At 38.3% G+C, this 14,574-nt stretch overlaps 1 protein-coding gene across 2 annotated transcripts in view; it reads left to right on the top strand.

Moving 5' to 3' along the window:
• The window catches only part of LOC125459215 (synaptotagmin-7-like), a 637,664-nt gene that overhangs the window by 434,019 nt on the left and 189,071 nt on the right, over positions 1-14,574 (top strand). For both annotated transcript variants that reach the window (XM_059652015.1, XM_048545304.2), the window contains one exon: positions 3,222-3,301. In XM_059652015.1, coding sequence (XP_059507998.1) covers positions 3,222-3,301 — 80 coding nt within the window. The remainder of the gene's footprint in view (positions 1-3,221; positions 3,302-14,574) is intronic.

The raw sequence follows: 14,574 nt of genomic DNA, 5'->3' as shown, positions 1-14,574 counted from the left end.
GCAGAACCATAAGCTGCACGGTCACGTAGAGAGGCGGCTGCATTTCTCTTGATTCATTTAGCATCAAACTATTTTTATATCAGAGATTGGGAGGACATTTGCACAGCACCAATAATCTATCATCTTTTATTCTTAATGCCGTATTTACCAGCATCAGAAGGGATGTAGCAGGTAATTTAAACTGCAGTGATATATACATATGTATACCCTGCCTGAAGGTTGCAAGAATTTCTTCTTCAAGGTGGCCATTTAAGCCAGTAAATGTTTTCCAGTGTTTCCTGGAGGCTGCCTTCTCTGCTGCCAACATCTGGAAACTGTTCCTGGCATTGGGCAGGTTTCATGACGTATTGTGGAAAATGAGAGATGGAATTGGGCTGGGGCTCAACTCCACTCAGTCAGTGAGGAGCTGTGGAGCCCAGTATGCTGCTGACCCAAAGGCACCAAGGAGTTTCCAGGGACAGCATGGAAGTGAGAGAGCCGTTTACAGTCACCATCTTGCACCAAGCCTCATAGCTAGGACAATTTTATTGCTGCTGCCCTTTTATTCTCTTGCCGTGCTGACTGCCACATCTTTCAAACATATGACTGTGATGCACTTTGTGATAATACAAATCCATGGAAAAGTGTTAAATATGAGATTTTAGCTCCTTTTAAAAAGTACGTATCAGATCTTTTTGCTTGTCGTTTTATGGCATTTAACTGATAGCCAAATTGCAGAATATTGCACACTCGGTCAAGCCCATGAATAGCATTCTCTTGATAAAATGATATTTCTTTACACAAGCTGCTGCAGTTCAAAGTTATTTATTACACTGAAGCCATCATAATAATTGTTGTAAGTCTTGGCCTAAACACGTTTGTTTATTTTCTACATTGTCATTCTCTGCAGCAAATGAATGGAAAAATATCGTGTTTGAACTCAGTCAGAGATAGTAAGAACTGCAGATGCTGGAGTCAGAGATAACACAGTGTGGAACTGAAGGAACACAGCAGGCTAGACAGCATCAGAGGATTGGGAAAGTTGACATTTCAGATCGGGACCCTTCTTCTGAAATGGGCACAATGGTATTCGGAGGAAGGTGGATTTACACTGGAACCAGGAATTTCCAAAACCTCAGAAATGGCAGCCATGTTGATGAGCCCATAGGAAGATGTCACCACGTTAACTTCTACAGTTTTACCTATTATTATGCTGTTTTCTGCAAGGAAATTTTTCGAGCTATTTTGGTTGCAAAGCCTGCTGAAGATAGCACAGCTCTAGGTAAATCAGGTGGCGTGTCAAACCATCTCAGTACAAGGGCAGTTCCAGCCCAGGCAATGATCCCACTGCCTGACGAAGCTCACACCACTCCATCTACCACTGCCACCTGCCGTCCCCTCCATGTTGACTCCCTCTGCCCCCTATGAGAAAGCCCAGCAGTATTGAGTGCCAAACAGTGGGACTTTGCTACAATCAAGAACCAGAGGATATCATCCTGCCTTCTAAGAGTTACTTGCCAATCTGAAGCTAGCAGCTCTTGTGAACAGTAGTGCCATTGAGAAGGCTGTGGCTGCTGCTGGGACAAAACTACCTGAGCTCAGAATTGCGAAGCAGTCCAACCCCAGATAAATAATGTTGAGAAGGATTTTGCAGGCTGGGGACAACAGAGAGGGGACTGGAAAGAGACAATTTGGTCAAACTTCAGTTTCATCAATGTTGGACTACAATATGTGAAATTTAAGGATGAACTTTATGCAAGTAGGATAATTACAAGAATTTGAAATAATCTGATAGGAAAGAAATGAAATCAGAAAGTCACCAGTAACTTATAACAAAAAAAAATTGATGTGTCCCAAGGGACTGGTAAGATACAACACTGTGTTGCAGTTTCGGGCCTGAAACGTTAACTCTGACTTTTTTCATCACAAGTGCTGCCAGACCTGCTGAATTTTTTCCAGCAGCTTTTGTTTTTGTTATACTGATTTACAATATCCACAGTTCTTCTGGATTTTACAGAGTTTCAGATGGTGTCTTAGGGTGTAACTTTCAATGTTATGATTTTCTAGAAGCGAAAATGAATTCCTCACTTTTCCTGTTTATTTCTCTTTTGAAGTAGAGTACTTTTAAGGCATTTTCATTTAGATAATTACAATGGGTTAAGATTAAAATTCCATTCATTTTATAATTTTAGTGTGATTTCCTGAATGGCACAAATGTTTCTGTTGCTTGAACCTAATTGTAGTGCACACTTTGAGGTCAATTTACAGGGATCTATTTTGTAAAAAATCACAATCTAGCATCATTCTTTCTCAGGCTCTATTTCTTTTTATCCTGCTGTCATTTCAAGGTTTATTTTAATAAATTTCAATTTCAATTTCTTTTGTCACATTATTATATCCCAGTGTTGTGAAAATAATCATCACTAATTTTTCACACGAGCCTTGAAGTTCTTTTTTCAGGTTTAGGGTATTTTCAAAATGTGGATAGTGTTGACACTTGGTTATCAATATATGCAACATGCTAATACATAATCAATTGCACAGCTGTGGAAGGGTTGATCTTCCTAGTGTTGCTGCATAAACTAAAGCAAGCAAAAAGCAGCATCTACTCTCGTACACTACCACAAACACCATATGCAAAGCGGTATTGTTCACAGGCTCCTGATTTTGATTCTTGAGCTATATAGAGCCATAATCAATTAGCAGATTTAATCATTAAATGAATTGAGTAACTAAATTTTAACCAACACAATGGCACTTTTTTTTTGCTTGGATTGATGGAAAACCTGCAATGTTTGTCACCGTTATTCCTATGCTAATTTGTTCTGCATGCTAAACATTCCCCACGTTAGAAAAAAAATCATTTTGGATTTGATATTAATAAACTTAAAAGTGAAACAAATCAGTGTTTTTGTTTTCTGGTTTTCTGCCTGTGAGAAAATGTAGAAGTGACTCTCTGTTTGCCCTGTTTAATAACATCACTGTTCCTGCAATGGAGATCCCCTGGATTGATGTGAAAACAAAATGACATTGGGAAGAGGAAGTATATGCCATAAAGGAGGCAGGATTTTAGTGGGAAGTTTTCTTTAAGGTTACTGCAAACTGCAGCCAGATTTTTTAAAAAATCCTATCCCAAGTAAAATACATTTTACCGTAACATCTATTTTGTCACAATTGTGCAGCAGGTGTAATACATGTCTTAGTTATTAAATTATTCTTTTCTTTCTGATCTCTTTTTAAAGGGTAAAAGACACAAGAGCTCTTTGGAAGTGGTCAACACACCAGACTCCAACCGAGGCCGCAATGAGAAGAAAGCCATCAAGTAGGTGCTGTGGGTATAAAATTATGGGTGGGTTTCAATGTTTAAGATGAGCAGCTGGTGTTCTTTTCTCAAGAAAATTTGTACATTGACTTCACTGTGGTGATGAGATAAGCACTGCACCCAACTCTAGTATAAATAATTCTTAAAGTCTCTTTATGATGTCACAGATATATGATCTTGAGGACTATTTCTGTAGTATGGACTTTGTTGCAACAATAGCCAAATTATCTTTTAAAAAGCTTTTCATTCTTTATTTAGCATGTGTGTCCGCAGATATATAAGACCTGGGGTACAATCTTTGCAGCCTTTCATAGTCCAAAGTCTGATTCTGTCCTCAATGAATTGTCTTTGATTCTTTTCGGGGGTAGAGAACAAGATCCAGAAGCATGAGATGTACTGTCCTCCTGCCCCTTTCAATATTAAGCATGATTATTTCTTCTGCAGCTTCTGCAACAAAAAAAAGGCAACCGAACAAAATAGAAGAGGGGAAGAAATATGGCAATAAAATTTTATGGATTGTTCTCATTATAGCATTCAAGACTTTGTAGTTGAACTTAAGGGCCAACAGGAATTCTGTAAACTATTCACAAGAATGATGTCTGGTCGTAATTTCAATGTCATTCTTTTAGCAGCAATGCTCTTTACTGTGGCTATTAGATAATATTGACAGATTTTGTTGAATTTTTTTTTCCTTTTTAAGCATTAAGATCTGAAAGGTGTTCCATGCAGGCTGTGATAAAGATTACTCTGTCCATTGACACTTGCTGAGAAACAACCATTTCAGTGAGTGTTTGTCATAGTTGCCACCTCAGAATATATTTTAACTGAAGCTAGAAAATAAACCAAAACTAATTCTTTTTCTTTCTATCTTTATGTTGATATTTAACTCTGTGTAAAAAATTTAACTCTCAATTCAGTCTTGTAGACTATAAGTTGTTAGTTTAACTTGTTAACCATGCATTTCACTTTGCTTTCTTTCCAGGCAATACACAGTGGTCCAATTATCATTGATATTTTGTTGTCTTAAATTTATCAGCCAAGTAATACTCTTTATAGGTTTTATGCAGTAACCACAGGTGGCACAGGATATGCTGATGGATTGAACTAATATGGTCTATTTTAGTTGAGGTTATAAACTTTGTACATTATGTGGCTTCACATTTAACTTGGAAAGGCCATGGAACACTGTATACATGGCAGTCTCTCTCTGAGTGAACACTGTAGCTCTAACTGCTCTGGAGCCTATAGCCCACATATCCTGCTCTCCTGTCAGTAGTTTTTAGTACAGGTCGATGAAATTGTCCAGTAATGATAAAAGGCTGTTCCTTATACTAGAGGATTTCAGAGTTATGATGATTACATGTTGCTTATTATACATTCTTCATTTGCTCAGGGTTTGATCATTATTACACATGGTGTTCCCTGTGAACTTTGATTAAATTTACTAAAATGTAGCACTATTCATTGCAAACTGAAGGTACAGTTGCTGAACCATGACATAAAAAGTTCAACCTTCACAATATAGCATCATAGTAAAGAGCAAGTAAAGGTTTTTTATAAAAATCTTGTCCAACCCATTATCTGTTCCGTTCCATGACCAGTTTACTGTATGGACACAAATTTACAGATCAGAACCCTGTCAGAAAAGCGTACTAAGCATGTAATGAAAGCATTTTTCCATCTAGTTTACAATTTAAATGATAATTCACAATAATATCAAAATAGATTTTCAGTCTCCAGTTGCCTAATTTCATTTTCATTAGTTGATATTATTGTTTTTGTAATCTACGCTTAGGGTTCAAATGATGATCATTTAAATTTTTTCTGAATTGTGCTCATTATCCTCAGCTAATTTGCAGGCTTGTTGCTGGCTGTACTTCTTGCATAGTTCTGTGCATTGCCAAGTTATAATGTTGTCACAACAACCCTGAAAATTGTCACTAAGAGTTTGTGAAAATTTGTCAAGGCCATTCAAAATATTCTCATTTCACACTATTATTAGCCTGATTTTTGTTTTCGATACTGTTATTAACCCTGCCACTTTTCCTTAATCAGTTTAATGTATTAATAATAATTCATAAATCTGCCTGCAATGACTCATAGTCCAAGTGTAAATTGTGTTAATCTTTAGATTATACTGTTCAATTAAGTTTACCTTTTCCCTTGTTTTCCTTATAGTCACCTCCCAATTTTGTATCTTTCAGTGAATATTTGGCACTCATCAGTCTGGATTTTTGTTTGAGCAAGCAAGCACTCTCAGGCACATTGGTCAGGCGTAGCATGGTTAGATGCAACATATAATTTCCCAGCAATGTGCCTCAGGTCCACTTCTCAGAAGGACACCCGCTTCTGTACAACTAGGCATTCAACGGCCTCTCACAGATGGCTGATTTGATGCCAATTAGGGGCAGTTCTGTGCTGTGTGTTCATGGGCATTAGGAAATCGCATCGAGGCTGACAGATTTATGTCAAAAGCACATAAAGACTATAATGCCAATAAATTATTAATGGTATGTAGTAGCAACTCAATGCTTTTGGAGTGACTTAATTCTTTGAAGACAGCAGAATAATATGTTAGTCAAATAACAAAGGATCACAATACCAAATGATCTGGAAGTTCCTGTCTGATTTAAATCTGCCTGGTGCTGGTGCTGGTGCTGGTGCTGGTGCTGATGCTTTCATCTGGGTATGAAGTCAATGAAGTCACAGAAGCTTGTCAAATGTCCTCCTCCTGAAATTTCAAAGGATTTTAAATCTAATTTAAAAAATAAGAAGATATACCACAGAAATTAACAAATGGGTTCCCAAAATGTAATTTCTGCAAAACATTTGGTTGACAGAATTACTTCAAGAAATCACAAAGGCAGAATTATTTTTAGAATTAATTTGAATTTAAAAAGCTCTACTTTACTGAACATCACTGTCTTTTTGTGAATTATTTATTTAATATTTCAAGAGAACTTCTTTAAATATTTAAAAGAAAATTGAATGTTAGTGCCAGAATGGAATTTTTTTGTTTGCATCCAGTGACAACAACCAGCCCTCTTATGGCCATTACAATAACGTTTTTTTGAAAAAAGATACATGTGTCAGTGTGGTTTAGATGCAGAGTAAAAATCCATGCATATTCTCTTATCAAATACTCTTGAGTGGAATAATTTACATTACAAGGTTCGTCAGCAAAGAAGCCTTTATAGATGCTTATCCAGTTATTTTAATCATCTATCAGATGAATATGATGGCAGAGTAAATTATCGTGCTGTATCCCAAGATTCTGGCTTATGGACCACAAATAACATCCACTGTCCGCTTTGCTCCTCTCATCCTTTTTAAGTCTTTGCCCTCTCACCTTAAACCTACGTCCTCCAGCTTTGGAGTCCCTTACACTGTGGAAAAAACCCCAACAGTGATGCAAACAGTATCTACGTATAGAGACAGAGCATGCCTGAAGTATTAAATGACCATTTTTGTCGCCGTGTTTTTCACAGGTCTGCTGCTGGCCCCACAAAGTTCATCAAAGATGGATGTGCCTCACCCCTGTCAAAGATTGCAAAAAAGCTTCTGATAGATATCAAAGGGTGAATTAAAAGAACTTTATGAAAGGGTCCAACAGTCTTCAAGGGCCCGGGCCCATAGGTCATTCTCCCCATCACCTAACTCCACACCACTTTGACTCTTCTGGATGCCACTTAGTGTATCAGCTTGCATAAAGATGTTAAATCTCACTACATCCACTATCCCATCTGCTCCAGGCTGAGTGCAGAAGGTGCAGTGGGGAGTCAAAAATCAAATGAGAGAACCAAAGAGGATTATAGGAAGAGACCGGCAGCTAACAATAAGAACAAGTCTATAGGCATAGAAAAGTCTTGTAAAAATATGTTAGCAGTAAAATTAACATGAAAACGTGAGATGAGGCCAATTGGGACTGAAAAACAGTGTCCACATATAGAAACAAGGCATGGCTGAAGTATTAAATGACCACTTTTGTACCTGTATTTCTCATGAAAGGTATTGCACTAGAACATAGTGTGTGGGTTTTTAGTGTTAATTTTTACCTGAAATATAGCTTTTCTTTACTTGAGCAATTAACAAAACATTGCATTTAAGAAAACTTGTATTGTAGCTTGAATTCAGAGGTGTGCAATCTTTCAAAGAAACTAGCCAGTTTAAGAGTGGCTAGTTTAATTTTTTTTAAAACTCAAGTCTGTTGTTTTCAGGAAGAATAAAGAAATCTCACTCTGTATTGACTTGCCAGTACTGCTTCATTTGTACAAAGTATGAATTGGGAGTTTGGTGAGAACAAGGATAGAGGCTGAGGGGTGACCTTATTGAAGTTTATAAAATCATCAGGGGCATGAATAGGGTGAATAGACAAGGTCTTTTCCCCAGTGTAATGGAGTCCAAAGCTAGAGGCCATAGATTTAAGGTGAAAGGGGAAAGATTCAAAAAGGACCAGAGGAGCAACTTTGTCACACAGAGGATGGTGCCTGTAGGGAATGAACTGACAGGGGAAGTGGTGGAGGCCAGTACAATTGCAACATTTAAAAGGCAATTGGATGGGTACAGAATAGGAAGGATGTAGAGGGATGTGGGGCAAATGCTTTCAATAGGACTACATTAATTTAGGATATCTCTCAGCATGGATGCATGGGTCCAATGGGTCTGTTTCATCTCTATGACTGTGACTAGGTGTTCCACTTTCCTCTGATTTCAGTTAACCGTAGTTGGCTCTTAATTTAGTACAAGAGTAAAACCTGTTTGACAATAACGAGTAAGATTTTCTACTATTACAATTGTATTACATTGTTTTTAAAGCTACAGGATAGCAACTCCATTTGACCAAGTAGAGTGCGAGTATGTAGAGTGGTATGTGTGAAGTCATGGATGAACAATGTGTCCTTGACTACCACGTCTACAGGAAGTCTCACCGGCAGCAAAAACCTGATCATAGGGTTTTGGAACCTGACTGGTGACCATTAGCACTGTTATGCGTCCACAGAGATCTGTATGGCAGGTGAATTCAGGGAATTGGACATACTGCAGAAATGTTCAGGTAGTGAAGAAATGTCTGATTGCCAGGTAGTCTGGGAAAACCAGGCACTTAGTACAGGAGATTTATGAGTTTGTCTTACTTGTTAATAAATATTGGATTTTGGATACTGGTGAGTGTGATGGCTCCTTAGAAGAGTTCTATTGGAATCAAAAACAATGGGTACCTCAGCTATATGGGCTGGTCCAGAGGCAGAAGAATGAAACAACGGTAGCAACACAGGCATCAGACCAGCATTTCTACAACTGTCAGTGTAATTGCAGGTCAGAATGTTGCCGTGCTGGTGACAAGGTTTAAAAAAAAGTTAGAGTGGCAACAGGACATTCTTCTGGGGGAGGTGATCAGTCATAGGGTATGAGCTGAAGATGCATGTAACAATGGGGATGAGGTCCTGGAAGCAGAGTTCATACAGCTGGGCCTTTCAACTTTTGATTGAAATATTTCAAATGATGAAGGCGCCACACCATCCTGTGAACAGGCAACTTTGTTAGTCAAATTAGGCAGAATTAGGGGAAATGCATTTAAATTATGTAAGCACAGAACCATACTAGATGTCAGAGATTTCAATTAAGAGCCAGAAGGCTTGGCTGTCTGAGTGCCAATAATTTTTATCAACCTGTCTAAAGATGTTATAACATGTTTCCAGAGCAAGTGGTCCTTGAACCCAGGTGTCCTAGGGACGCTACCACTGCAACACAAGATATTTTAGCTCTGAGTGTGAAATAATGACTAAATTAAGTATTAATCTATAGGTTCTTCTGTGAACCTATTCTGGGACAAGGGGCCTTAATGTTTGAAGGCCCTGAAAGCCCTTGTGTAGTGTGAATATCAGTTGATCTAGCAACAGTATTGGTAGTGGAACACACAAATGAGATGTTTGTTTACTGATCTCCTCCTTATTTGTGCTTAATGGAATATTGCAGTTAGTGCATGCTGAAAGGGAATGGTAGAAAAATGTCCCAAGTTACTGAAATAAATTGTACCAATGAGTCAGTGCCTACCGCCAGTTTTCACCTTATTGATAATAACAACCATTGCTCTGTGATCATTTGATGTCCTCTTTCCCTATCTTTGTGAAGTAAGGCTCACCTAAACATTTGCATTCTTTCTTCAGTTAAAGGGAATTTAATGCAGTTAGATGCCATGAGACAGGTTCTTTACTTGTAATGTGTTAATGCTATAATAACCCTAATCATTCAAGAGGAACCTCAGATTTAGACAGCCACCATATGAATGGATCAGATTACCATACAGTATTCTTTTTGGGAACTAATCAATTCCTTGTATATGGATAAAATAATGCTTCATAGTAGGATTAGTTCAGAACTACTTAATACTATTACCACATCTGTTTTTAAAGTTAATAGAGCATTTGATCAGGTGAATTGGGAATAAAAGTTAGATTCTGAAGGGGACACAAGTCAGTAAGTTGATGAGCATCAAAGGAGAATCCTGCCTCAGGAAGATCAAAATATTCTCATCAAATGAAGAATGAAATTTAATATAAAGAAATACATGATGCAAATTGCCAAAGTATCAATGCTTGCCAGTAGCCAACTATACAATGATTTGTTTCCTCCCAGATCCTTAGAAGTCCCTAAAGAACACAGTTACTTAGAAATCCACATAATAACTTAAAACGAACAATACAAAGACAACAAGTAGTTTCCAAGGTGGTTGGGCTCATGAGATGGAACTTCCATCACTCTTCACCCACAGTGATGAAATGTTTCCCAGACACTAATTAAACCTGGCTTTGAGTATGGGCTAGCTTCTGGTGCATATGTACTGCTAAAGATATGATCTTCCTTGAGTAATTTTATTGCTGATTGGCTCAATTTGTTCCTAAGGCTTAGATACATGTATTGACAGATTCAAGAACAGCTTCTTCCCTGCTGTTGTGAGACTTCTAAATGACCCTCTTAGATTTCAAATTTAATGTTAACCATGCTCTTTGTGCACCTACTCTGCAGCCGTAACATTGTATTCCTTGCTCTGTTCTGTTACCCCATGCGCTTTGTATGGTATGATCTGTCTGTGCTGCATGAAAGACAAAACTTCTCACTGTACCTAGGTACATCTGACAATAATAAATCAAATCAAATCAAATAATAGTTGCTAACAGTGTCTTCCAGTTGGTTGTGTTACAAGACTGGCAGTCTGCAGATCTGAAGAAAGGTTCCCAGGTTGACATGGCTCCATAAGAATTGAATGGATAATTAAACATTTGTATGTAACATATTAACCCTAAAGGTGACCAACTTAGAGGGTTCACAACCAACAGCTCCAATTCTGCACACCTCAATGTGCTTCCTTTGCTTATTCCTGAAAAAAAATCTTCCCTTAACTTTAATCTCCATGCCCTCTAAGGACACATGTAAGAAAAATATGTTAAGCATTTTTAACTAACGCAACCATTGACTGTACTCGTTGGACACCACTTGCAAAAGAAAAATGCCTGTGGAACATTATGGAGGGAAGCCAAGTATTAAAATAAAAATGATATACTAGGACAGAGAATTACAACAAAACTGTTTAGAAATCTGTATTTATTTTAAGAAGTAAATTAACATTTGAAGTGAAATATGTTGAAATTGAGAAATGGGGTTAAGCTGGTAGTTAATTCAGAGCTGGTGCAGACACAACAATCAGGCTGGATTGTACTTTGCAGCAAACTTTACATCCACTTTCTAGAATCAGAAATTGACCCTTCCTTTTCATCCTCTAAATGTTACATCTTTTAAAATCTATATATAGATTTTAGAATAAGTGGTGTTTCTATTGTGGTTATCCTATTTTACCAAGACACTAGCTTTGCTGTGAAAGATTTGGAGCACTGTTAGATGTTATTTCCTAAGGAAGTCCTCTGGGCATAGCTTTGCATGCTCAGTGGAGTGAAAGCAGTAAGTTGGACCAATCAATCTAGAACAATGAGCAAGACCATTAGTGATACTGATCCTTTGGCAAATTATGTTTATATTCCACACAAATTGATTGATCAATTAAGAAGTTTCTTCTATAGCTGTATGGCACTTACAGCGTCATTTGTTGCTTGTGTTTATGCTAAAATGAACCTCTTTGTGGATGTGGAAGCTTTGGAAAGGGTGCGGAGGAGATTTACTAGGATGTTGCCTGGTATGGAGGGAAGGTCTTACAAGGAAAGGCTGAGGGACTTGAGGCTGTTTTCATTAGAGAGAAGAAGGTTGAGAGGTGACTTAATTGAAACATATAAAATAATCAGAGGGTTGGATAGGGTGGATAGGGAGAGCCTTTTTCCTAGGATGGTGACGGCGAGCATGAGGGGGCACAGCTTTAAATTGAGGGGTGAAAGATATAGGACAGATGTCAGAGGTAGTTTCTTTACTCAGAGAGTAGTAAGGGAATGGAACGCTTTGACTGCAACTGTAGTAGATTCGCCAACTTTAGGTACATTTAAGTCGTCATTGGATAAGCATATGGACGTACCTGGAATAGTGTAGGTTAGATGGGCTTGAGATCGGTATGACGGGTCGGCACAACATCGAGGGCCGAAGGGCCTGTACTGTGCTGTAATGTTCTATGTTCTTTTCACCTTACTTCATCTTACTTGTTGACATCTCGTAATTCATTTTTGAATTATTTATCTAACTTCCTCCAATTGCATTTTTACTAGTGGCCTAAAGTACACAGTTTGATCATTTCACAATCTGACCACTTTCAGTAAAGAGGTAGCCTCTGAATTCCCTATTTCCTATTAGAATGCCGTTAAAGTTCTTAACTTGGACTTGCACAAATGAATAAATTTTCTACCATATCAAATCCTTTAATGATTTTAAACTTTTGTAAATTCCTCAGTTTTCATTCTCATTCCTCACCCCTCAAATTTTTTTTTCTACACTTATTCATTCTTCCATGATAGGCATGATTCCAGAGGGCTGTTATCATTCCAGCCTTTGCCAGTACCTCTCTTGCATATCTTTTATCCTTTTTATAATAAGGATACTAAGCATAGTATAACAAATATTCCATATAACGGATGAATGTCAATGCTTTATTTGCCTTTCTAGGGCATTCTTGATATGCTGCTACTTGGAGTAAATTTTTGTAACTGTATTCCAAAATTTCTCTGCTCCTCTACCCCGTTTAAATTCTTGCTTTGCAAGGGAGGATGCAGCCTCCTCATTCATCCAAGCAAACCACACCAGTTCATGGATATTGATGTTAATTTACCAATTATATGTCTACTCTGCAAAGTTATTAATGTGTTCCTAAGCTGTCATGGTCATCCTCTGTAGTAACCATATCACCAGTTTGACATCATCAGCAAATTTTGAAATTTTACTTATGATTCTCAAGTCACAGAGTCATGCAGTATGAAAATAGACCCTTCAGTCCACCTCATCCATGCCAACGAGACATCTTAATCTGACCTAGTCCCATTTTTGTGCCATTTGGCCCATTCCCCTTTAAACCCGTCCTATTTATATACCCATCCAGATGCCTTTTGAGTGTTGTAATTGTACCTGCTTCCACCACCTTCTGCGGCAGCTCATTCCCTGTACGCACCACCCTCTGTGTGGAAAAAGTTGACCCTCACATCCTTTTTAAATCTTTTTCCCGCTCACCTTAAACCTATATCCTCTAGTTTTGGACTCCCCCACCCTAGAAAAAGACCTTGGCTATTCACTCTCTCTGTTTCCCTCATGATTTTGTACATCTCTCAGATTGCCCCTCAACCTCTGTTCTCCAGGGAAATAAACCCCAGGCTATTCAACCTCTTCCTATAGCTCAAACGCTTTACTCCCAGCAGCATCCTTGTAAATCTTTTCTACACTCTCTAAAGTTTAACAATATTCTTCCCATAGCAGCTTTCACTTCTGTTTATTTAACACAAAAATAAACTACAAGAAATAATACAGTAAGAAAAACAGAAGCTGTTGGAAAAGCTCAGCAGATCTGGCAGCACCTGTGAAGAAAAAATCAGAGTTAAGTCGGGTCTGATTTTGTTTTCTTCACAATTTTCTTCAAGGGTGCTACTAGAATTGCTGAGCTTTTTCAGCAACTTCAGTTTTTGTTCCTGATTTACTGCATCCACAGTTCTTTCAGTTTTTAAGGAATATTACAGGTTTGAAAATTAGTCTGTAAAACATATGCTCTCTCAAGACATATTAGAACAAATTTAAAAGAGCAGAAATAACTTCAAAACAATTCTAAGCCTAACATACCTAGTGTCAAGGACAGAAGATTACAGTGCAAGAGGCTATGTGGTAGCTCACATCTAGAAACATTATCTGATTAAACAATGACATCAGACCAAGCTTCATACTTTCCCACAAGGCACATATTCTGCTTGCAAAATTTGTCCTAAACCCCAGATCTGTAAAATTGACCGAGAGCCACCAGCTGGCCCATTGAGACTGCATCGCTGAGCCGTGCAGTATTTCAACAAGACAACAGGATGCCCAGCCACCAGTATATTTCACAAAAGATCTAAATTTATGTATTATTTAGTGGGTTGAATAAGATAGGAGGAGTTCATTGTTGTTCTCTGGTTCCACCATTCCATAGGTCACAACATGATTTAGTTTTTTACCACAGCTCTGGATATGACCAATTGTATGCTTCCTTTATATTAGACCCAAATCATTTATGTAAATTGTGAGCAATGGTGATCTCAGCACCAACCTTCAGAAAACTATTTCCCACATCTGTCAGGCTGGATTTAGCCCTTACTCTTTGCTTATCACTTGGTGGCCAGCATACTATGGATCCTTCATGTCCTGACTTCACATTTAATGGCCGACTAGCTAAGGGATGCATGCAGCAGCGATGATAATATAAGAATTTATGGTAATGTTTGAAAGGGAAAAATGTGTAACAGTTTCTGAGAGGCAAATCAAGTTTCCTATGGACAGGCATCTGCAGAATTTTATGCTGATGCCTGCAGTGCTGATTCGCCAGCTCTATTCTGCTCCTGGAGGTAAGATGGGGAAGTGATAGGGCTACTTGCTGTCAAGCAGCAGGTCAAAAATTCATGTAAGTAAGCACATGCTAACACCTACTCTTAGAAGCTACATGGAATCGGCTTTCAGATCCCCGGGGGCTGTCCTAGAGCAGGGCAACTGCCATGGCAGCCTCAACTCCTGGCAAGCATGGATACACTAGCTGCTTGGAGATACTCTGATGAAGGGTCTAGGTCCAAAACAACAGCTTTCCTGCTCCTAAGACGCTTCTTGTCCTGCTG

Source organism: Stegostoma tigrinum, chromosome 17 (assembly GCF_030684315.1).
Source record: "Stegostoma tigrinum isolate sSteTig4 chromosome 17, sSteTig4.hap1, whole genome shotgun sequence".
Lineage (NCBI taxonomy): Eukaryota > Metazoa > Chordata > Chondrichthyes > Orectolobiformes > Stegostomatidae > Stegostoma > Stegostoma tigrinum.
The sequence above is the reverse complement of the archived record's forward strand: the minus strand, read 5'-3'. Positions and strand labels throughout refer to the sequence as shown.